Source organism: Vipera ursinii (assembly GCF_947247035.1).
Source record: "Vipera ursinii genome assembly, chromosome: 2".
Lineage (NCBI taxonomy): Eukaryota > Metazoa > Chordata > Lepidosauria > Squamata > Viperidae > Vipera > Vipera ursinii.
This window is the reverse complement of record NC_139513.1, coordinates 112,219,475-112,229,398: the sequence shown is the minus strand read 5'-3', so window position 1 is coordinate 112,229,398 and position 9,924 is coordinate 112,219,475. Positions and strand designations below refer to the sequence as shown.

At 35.3% G+C, this 9,924-nt stretch overlaps 1 protein-coding gene across 1 annotated transcript in view; it reads right to left on the bottom strand.

Moving 5' to 3' along the window:
* Positions 1–3,039: 3,039 nt before the first annotated feature.
* Positions 3,040–9,924, bottom strand: part of LOC310634849 (cytochrome P450 2C5-like) — a gene marked incomplete at both ends in the record, with an annotated part of 51,562 nt that continues 44,677 nt past the window's right edge. The window contains 6 exons of the mRNA XM_083353386.1: positions 3,040–3,218; positions 3,349–3,490; positions 3,734–3,921; positions 4,552–4,693; positions 7,764–7,940; positions 8,906–9,066. Coding sequence (XP_083209512.1) covers positions 3,040–3,218; positions 3,349–3,490; positions 3,734–3,921; positions 4,552–4,693; positions 7,764–7,940; positions 8,906–9,066 — 989 coding nt within the window. The remainder of the gene's footprint in view (positions 3,219–3,348; positions 3,491–3,733; positions 3,922–4,551; positions 4,694–7,763; positions 7,941–8,905; positions 9,067–9,924) is intronic.

Here is a 9,924-nt window from a genome sequence, read left to right as displayed (position 1 = left end):
AGCACACTAAAAAGCAAACAAAGGCTGGGCAGCTATGGGGTCTGAAGTTGGATTCTAGCACAAGCAGGATATTGGGGCCCAATGATTAAATAGATCCTTCCAACTATATCAGTCTATGAAGGGAGGGACGGAGGGAGGAAAGCTCACATCCATGTTCTCCAATAGTTTGTCCGGTAGAGATGTGCTGACTTTCCAATGCAGTCTAGATAAACATATGAAACCTTGGAGAAGTAGTTAATCTTATTACAGTCTCTGTAATAAGGATGAAAAAACTACTTTGTGAATAAAAAATCTAAAAGGAGTATATACCTAATATGAAGCTTTTGAGCAAATGACTTCTTGCTTGTTGCTTGCTTGCTTGCTTGCTTTTTCATTGATTGTTAAAATAGTATAAGACCAAAGATATAGGACAACATAAAAGTTATTTTAAAAAGAAAACAAGAATTTTATATTACTGGGATTTAAAGGGAATCATTTTCTGCATTAAGGAATGGTAATTGAAGAAATTTTATGAATCTTCTTGAGATATTAGAGTTCTAACCAGTCCTTAGAAACAAACAAACCTACTCATTCTCAGAGTTAGCTGAACTACTATTAGTAAGTGAAATTCAGGGTGCTAGAGGAGCAACATCTAGGAAATATATGGACCAGAGAGGTCTCCTCCACATCACAGGGGTAAGTATAATAATATGTTATTATGCTTTTCATCCAAAATTGCAGATGGGAGGACATTAAAGTGGGCTAAGAAATTTGAATTTGTGAAATGTAATTTTATGTACAGCAATTATACTTTTACAAAACCTAGAAAATATTTAATTGTGAGTACTCTTTCTTAATTCTTGGAAAACAAAATTATTTGTTTCAGTGAGGACAGAAGTAATTACATTCCAGTGCTAACTGCCTGTTGGGAAGGAAAAGCTTAAAAAAATATGTCCATTCCTGTCCAGGAGACAAAAATAAGGTGACCTATTTAGCTTTGGCTGAAAATATCAAGAATTCTAATACCATCAAATTCCAAATGTCAAGACTAAAATCTAAATGCTGGACAAAGAGCAAAAGCAACAGGATTACAGCAATCATTAGAAATAAGCTGATCAAAGTGCTCTTATTTAGGCCAAGAATTCCAGCAAAACATCTTGCTTGCTATTCAAAGTTTGGGTTATAGCACAACATCATTTTCTAAAGTGATTCAGGATCAAAACATAACTCCTTAGTATTAATAACTAAATATGTTTATCAGTTTTCAAGTCTGAAAACCAAGAACCCAGTTTAACATACCCAGACCCTAAAATTTGCCAAGATTTCAGATCCAAAGAGAGGAATCATTCATAAGAAATCTCCTTTCCAACAAAAGTTGAAAATCTGGTAGATTGAAACCATCTTCAGTGTAAGTTAACTTGAGTTTGGCCAAGAATATTCAAGCGAATTTAGCCTGCCATTAAAAAAATAATTAACACAGTGTTTTGAACCATACGTTAACCTGGTCTTATCCCAAAGACTTGATAGGATTTCGTAAATATTGATTTTCCCAAGTAGGAATTTCAATAAGGCCTGTTCAGGAGTGCATAATTTAATTCACTGAGGCAGAAAAAAAGCTCAAAATCAAATTTAATCAGTCAAATTTATTTCAGAGATTGACCAGCAATTAAAGAAACATAATTTTTAAATACAAAGTAAAACATAAAGAACTGGGAAAAGATTAAATATATACATAGAATAAAAGGTACCCGTACAAACCTTAAAATTTTAAAATAAGAGTAAACTAAAATAAGATATTAATGATAAAATTACATTTACTTAAATATTCCACATTGAATTAGGGATGTAATAAAATATTAATATGTTAAGAAAAAAATTATAAACTAACAATCTCCCAAAATATTTTAACAAAAGCAACTGAACTACCACAGGATCAATAAGTCTTGTTTGGTTATTTTTTAAAAAAACCAACTATTGTAAATTGAGGAGGTTGACCTCAGATAGTGAGACAATTGATCAATAATTATGATAATGATTGAAACAAAATGATTTTCAATGTGTATGCCTATGCCTCATTCTTGTAATTATCTGTCATTTATGTGTTTTAATTGCTGCAGTGAAAAAACTGGCAAACATTACAGGTGATAAAAGGCTTCTTGATTAATAGATTAAAAATAGTGAAGACATGTTCATTTTTCCTTCTAAAATCAGTCAATAAAAAGAAAATAAAGGTTTGCTGGCTAATAGGGGCAATATAAAAGCATGGGAAATATAGTCTCCATGTCACCTGTGCTACAAGGATACGTTCTTTCACACATGGGGATTCAGTAAATCTCACTTTGAGTCACTATGAACTCCAATAAGTGGACTCATCAATATCTCCTAATAAATTGTGTGGAAACTTAGAGACCTATTGGAGTCTGTTCAGTTATACACACAAACATACAGAATGCATATTTAAGAGCGAAATAGAGTTAAATCTCTGTATTTCATTTCATTTGGAAGTGTATATTTTCAGAGAAAATGTACTGAAAGCATCAACTGTTCTCCTACTGTTCACATCTATAGATAGAAGGCCCAGTGTCATTCTAGAAAAAAGACATAGCTGCTTTAAGGTGCTGCAGAGGGGTGCTATTCCCATAATCCTTTGTTCTCTGAAGCTTCTTGATGGAGATTCAGTCTCTCTCAACTACTGCATAGCCTTAATGGCAAATTATATGCAATATCGCAGATCACCGCCATGTCATGTCATGTCATGTCACTTTTCATGTTAATTTATTTTTTGTTGTATCAATTCTTTTCTCTTAAGCTAAATGAAGCCTCTGGAGTATCTCTTCTCTTAAAACCACTTAAATTCCTCTTAAACACAGCATGCTATCATAAGCTCTTGTGAATACCCAGAATTCTATGGTAGCAAATATGGCTCTACTAAGAAATAAGATTTAAAAGATGATCTGTTTCATTCAAAATACTTCAATATACCAAAATTCTTCTAAAAAATTGCAGCTGAGATTTCCCCCCCCCAAAATCCTCCACTTCTTTCCTTCTCTTGATTAGCATTCAACGTTTAATGGCTCGCAAAAAAGGGAACTGATTATCTTTGAAGTCCATAATCAAAGATATTACATCCATGCCTTTGGTGTCCACATCCAGATAGAAGGTGAACTTCTGGAGCAGAGCACTGAAAAACAAGAAGAGCTCCATCCGAGCCAAGGCCTCCCCTGGACAGGACCGCTTCCCTGCATTAGCAAAGAAGAAAACAAAACTTATTTAGGAAGTACACCTGCTGGAATTGTGTCTGATAAATGAATATGGATAAGGGAAATATATGGCTTTGTAAAGCATCCAATCTGTTCCAGAAGATGGTACCTGCTGAGAATGCCATGAAAGCATCTCTTTTCCTGAACTGGCCCTCTTCATCCAAAAAGTGATCTGGATTGAACTCCTCTGGAGTTTCCCACTGGAGAGGATCATAATTTGCAGAGGGGAGGACTGGCACAACAGCCATGTTCTAAAGGAAAATAAAGAAACAGATGGCATTAATTGGCACTACTTTATGCAGAGAAAAATCTTCAGTTCTTACTTGCCTTAAATAACATAGGTCAGTGGGGAGCCCTCTCTAAAGAGGGAGGGAAATGAGAGATATTTGGTTTAATATTCAAAATGCCTTGAATATGAAGGATCTCTGGATACATAACAGACATCTTGCTTTTTCTTCCCCAGAATATCTTGACTAATAGTTACATCACCACACCTTGGGAATGTTATAACCATGGAATTTTATGTCACAGGTTGTTGCCCGTGGAAAGGTCTCGAGACTGTCTTTCCAACAACGTTGAACCTCATGGATAACAGCATTTGTGAAAGGCATCTTCAAACGGTCTTCCATGCTTGGAATGCGATTTGTACCCACCACCTCATCAATCTCCTTTTGCACTTTAGCTGTGAGAAAAACATATTATGACCAGATTGACAACCTTTTACTTTCATGTGCTGAGCACCTGCAATCAACTACCACTTGGATAGAAGCATGTTTTTTCAAAGCACATACAGAGAAGATACTTCTAAACAGGAAAATGACTCTCCTCCTCCTCCCCCTCCTCCTCCGACCCCTCCTCCCTCCTCTCATTGAGACCATTTCAATTCTTCTAATTTAAGATGTGATTTATATTGTTTATAGTATGTGTACCTGTGTGGCTTCCAAAGAGGCCTAGAGCCAGTAAACATAAAGTATTTCCATATATGCGCTATCTGAAGATTAGAATTTCTACTCCAAAAATGCAGTGGATGAATTTAAATTAATTTAAACTAATTAGGGGGAGGGTTAGATACTGAAATTCCATAAAGTTAGTATTAAATTAATGCAGTTGGCAGCTTTGCTGTATCTCTATTAAGGAAAAGGGGAAGGGGAAGGACATGGTACATCATTTCCATAATGGTTCCTTCCCCTCCTTCTAATTAGTTTAAATTAATTTAAATTTATCCACTGCATTTTTGGATGATGATGATGATGATGATGATGATTATATTGTAAGATCTGAAACCTTTCTATTTTTGTATTCATTTCTGTACCTTGAAGGTGTGGCAATTTGGCCATCACAATTAGACTGGAGACCAAAGCATTGCTTGTGCTTACTGTCCCAGCAAAAAACAGTTCAAGCACAGAATGCACAAGGCTTTCAGGAGTGTCGATAATCTCGGATGAATTCTGCTCCTGAAGGGGGGAAAAACAGGAAAAAGGGAAGAATAAAGAACTCTAGTTGGAATTAGTAGTAGTTCATGTAGGCATATATTCCTAAAGATTAATCTGGCTTTCTGCTAAAAAGACAGTTTAGAGACTATTCTGAACATTATTGAATATTTATACTATCATAATGAGAAACAGGCAGCTTTAATATTTTTAAATGCAGTGAAGGCCTTTGACAACCTAAATTGGGCTTTTATGTTTAAAATTTTGGAATACATGGACTTTGAATTTTATTCAAGGGGTCAAATCAGTTTATATGTCACAGCAAACACAAATTATTATTAATGGGGATCTAAACAATTCATGTGAAATTCAAAAGGGTTATTTTGGTGCTGGAAATTTTGGACAGAGTTATTGGGTATGAGATATGAGAAAATAACAGGTGTAAGCATCAAGAAGAAAGTATATAAATTGAGTGCATTTGCTGATGATTTGGTTATATTTTTGCAAGACCAAAAATAATATACAATATTTTATGTGGAAATTAAATGAAATGAGGGTTTAGCGGCTTTTAAAATAAACAGTAAACAACAATGTTTATTAAGAATAGGATGGTGATTTATTGACTAAAAAGTCTGGTTTTAGGGTTGAGAAAAAGGTGAAATATTTGGGCATTATACTGACAAATGCAAAACATATTTCAAAATAACTATCTGCTTCTCTGGAATGATATCAAAAAGATGGGATAAACTGCATTTTATATTATTGGGTAGAATTTCTGTAATTAAGATGAATGTTTTACCAAAAAAAAATTTTTTTTGTTTCAGATGTTACCAATATTTGCAACTGATACTCCATTTAAACAATGCCAGATGGATATTTCTAAGTTTATATGGCAAGGGAAAGAACCAAAAATTAAATATAAATTACTGGAAGATGCGAAGGAAAGAGGGGGCTTGGGTTTACCAGATTTAAAACTCTATTTTGATGCTTGCTGTTTAATCTGGCTAAAAGAGTAGTTGAACCTCTAGAATAAGAGGCTACTTGATCATGAAGGTCAAGTAGAGCAGGGGTCCCCAACCCGTGGTCTGTGGACTGGTACCGGCCTGCGGCATGCCAGCAACCAGTCCACACAAACAAGCAAAGCCCTATCCATGGGATTCAGGTAGTACACAAAACTATGCACCCTCCGGTCCACAGAAAAACCTCTTTCCGTGGAACCAGTCCCTGGTGCCCAAAAGATTGGGGACCTTTGAAGTAGAGGTTACTTAATTCATGAAGGACATGAATTAAGATTTGGATGAAACGGTTATTTATGTCTATGGATTCTCAGTCATCCAGGTCATAGTTATCCCAAAGATGCTTTTTCAAGAGACAACTGGACCTTCTTATTTTTCTTTAAAGACGTTTCGCTTCTCATCCAAGAAGCTTCTTCAACTCTGACTGGATGGTGGGAAATGGAAAGATTTATACTCCCTGCATTTTAAAAGAATGCAAATGAACAGCTGTCTGCAAGGAGTATAAATCCTTCCATTCCTCACCATCCAGTCAGAGCTAAAGAAGCTTCTTGGATGAGAAGTGAAACATCTTCAAGGAAAGACGAAGAAAGCCCAGTTGCCTTCTGAAAAAGCACCTTGGGGACACGGTTATTTATGGTGTGACAAGTTTAAAGTAAATGTTGATTTTAATAATCACTTTGTTAGGTGTGACATTTTAAGAGTTTAGAATAAATATAAAACAAGATTTTCTATGAAGATGCTTCTTTGGGTGTCCCAAGAAGGACGCTTTTAGAAAAGAAATGATGGCAAAGCCAGACTGGTGGATTTATAGTGAAATAATATATTTAATTTTGGTGATCTTATCCTCAATCTAAGGAGGAGTTACAATCAGAAGGACATGTTTGCCATTGGTTTATATACTTACAATTGAAATAAAGATTTACATTAGATAAAAAGAGTTATAGGTTTGACTTTGTCAAAACTGAATTTGAAATCCTACTGTGTGGTAGTGATGGAACATATTATTGCTAAGTTCTATAAATTATTATTGGAAAATGAACATGTAAAGCATTGAATGATTTAGTGGATAAGGAATTTTGGATATAATGTAATGCTTGACCAACGGGAGAACATGTGGACGAAAGGTTTAAAATTTACACTAAATTATAATTTAAAAGAAAATTTCTATAAGATGATGTATTCCTGGTATTTAACACCAAACTGTCAAGAATGTATAAATTTATTTCAAATGAATGTTGAAAATTAAAATGTAAAGAAGGGATATTTTATCATTTAGGGTGGACATATGACAAAGCAAAGAATTATTGGAGTAGAATTCCCATCCTAATACAGAAGAGTGTTGAAATGAATATAAAAATAAAACCAGAAACTTTTCTCATGGATTTAATGGAAAAAGACTTCGAAAAAAACTTTGGAACTTTGATGTTATATATGTTATATATGCCTGAGTCATGGAGGATGTGAGGGTGTGACTATGTGGCTCAAGGAAGATGCGCACTGTGGGCCCGAAAACATCTTGTCCATATCAAAGAAGCTATGATATTATATCCAAGAAACTAATCAAAATTGCTTATAAATTCCAGGAAATTTCACTTGATCATCTTCATATGATCTATTACAAATCTAAACAAACATTCTATAAAGAATGAATTAGGATGGAGAACAAAATTCTAAACATACTGATGTTTTTAACAAATTAGCTTTTCTATGAATATAGCAACATTATTTTAAGGAAGTCTCCTTTTACTTTGATTTCTGCATAAACAATACCAAATAGAGATTTCTCATGCTCAGCTTATCTGGAAAATAGTGTATCTATTTTTAGCAACAGCAATTATAGCCAGAAGAAGAATATATGCCAAGAACTAGCAATGTGTTATAATCGAAGAGCAAAGATAGAATATGGAGAATACATAATGTTATAGTGGTTCACATTAGGTAAATTGGTTTCATGTTAGATGCATATCAGCGAGTACTCATATTTATGCAGAAATTTTACAAACACACATATACACATGCACAAACAAACACAAACACAATATATACATACACATAGACACACAAACACACACACATACCTTCTCTAATTTGATAAGGAAGCAATCAATGAAGTCACGGGGCTCCTGAATATCCAGTGTTTTCTGGTGAAGTACCACTTTTTCATGGATAAAGTCACAGAGCTTGTCAATATCAGCAAAAGTCTTTGTGTGTTGTCCAGGAAAATATTCCATTATTTTTGGAAAACTATTGTACACCTGTAGCAAATTTCAGGTTAAATAGCATACATTTTTAGACTGTTATGGTGGCATCATAATCCTCCAAACATTCAGAAATTAATTTTTACAGTGAAATTGCTAATTGTTAAGGTTCCCATAGGCCAAGAATGCAAGAACTGGATTTCACAAAAATGTCTGTAATGGTAGTCTCAAATAAATAGAGAATTTGGAAAAGGGTAATAGGAAATTTATATTTACCACTAGTTAATTAAAGCAAACTTTCATTGAAAAGGTTTTCCCCAGATCTCTCCTCACTTGGGCTGAGTTCCATTTGTAAAATAATCTGTCAATTGATTCACCCACTATTTTCCTACCCTACCCACAGTCTCTCACATTAATGGATAGTAGTGTAACTGCTCATAATCTTTGAAATAGAGAAAAGAGAGTGTGTTTATTAGCACAGAGGTAACAGCTAACTGGAAAGAAACTGAGGGGAGAGAGAAAGAGAGCTTAATAATTTAACATGAAAATTACTATTACATACCAATATTATTTGGTATGTATGTGCCATGCACTTTTTAAAAATATATAATATACATTCTTTTTTGTGTGTGGAATACTGCTATTTATCACAAAGGTAGCATGCAGAAAATAGCAGTGAAATATTAAGAGGCATCAACTGTTCCAGTGAAATTTCATGTTTGGACCTCCCTGGCAAGTTAAGAAATGAGTAAGTACTAGAAAAAGCAGGCTAAAGTCCAAAGGAATTATGGCTCTAATGCTCAGGGAAGAAAATGGCCCATAGGAAATAAATCCAGCTATGAGAGGTGAACTGGAAATCAACTGATATTTGGGTGGCTCAGCCTCTCTGGATGACTAGATTTAGCTTTCCAAATCTGCAGTTCATTACATCTAGTGTTCACATTTTTGCCTTCAGCATTTGCATCCCTGCTAGTAAAAATGAGGTTTCAAGATAGGAGGTGCAGAGTAGATGAGTAACATACCATTCCTGTGAAATTACTCAAGAGTTTTAATAGAGATTCCACAGTCTTTTGGTTCTCCATGAACGTTTGATCTTTGTAATGAAATCGATTGCCGAAGACAACTGCACAGATTACATTAGCAACAGCACTTGTACATTTTCTTTTGGGTTCAAAAGGCTGCCCTGCAAGAAAGGTCACAAATATTTATGAGTGGTTTCAGAAAATGCTGTGCTTTCTTTCCACAAATCTCATTACAAACCGAGAATAATAATCATGATCTTTCTAGAATGAAGTGGTCCAGATGGGTAATTACTCTGGAATCCATTAAATATGTTAAAATATATGAAAATCTATATAATCTAAAACTCTTGTCTTTAACTTCAGCTGGATAGTGTATCATAGGCAAAACACATTCAACTGAGATACCTTAAATTCAGAGTCCCCAACCTCTGGTCCATGGATCAGCACTGGGCCGCAGCATGCCAGCAACCGGGCCGCATAAACAACTAAAGCCCCATCCATGGGATGCAGGCAGCACATGAAACCATGCCCCTTGCAGTCTGTGGAAAAACCTCTCTCCTTGGAATTGGTCCCTGGTGCCCAAAACAGGGGGCTCTGCCTTAAAGTGGGGCTAACCTAGAGGACACACTGCTCCTGTGGGGATAGAATTTAGGAAAGTTCTTGCCATTTCAGCAATGCTATGTTGCTGCTGCTTCTGTGCTGTTGCAGTCACATGATCCTCATTTACAATGTACTCTGACACTTCCCCACAGGTCAATGGGGAAGCCTGAAAAGGTTGCAAGGAGAAAGTCAATGGGGATCATATGATCATGGCTGATGGCAGGAATGCAGCACTGAGTTTGGACTTCTTCCTTCCTGGGAAGCTTGGAGGGAAGATCACAAGTTACTAAGGTAGGTCTCCCACACCTACACAATCTCTGCCAAACAATGACCAAACAGCTGACAGTGGTGTCTGATACCATGGTACTTTGGTACTCAACTTTGAAACTCATCAAATTTGGTACTCAACACATTTTGAT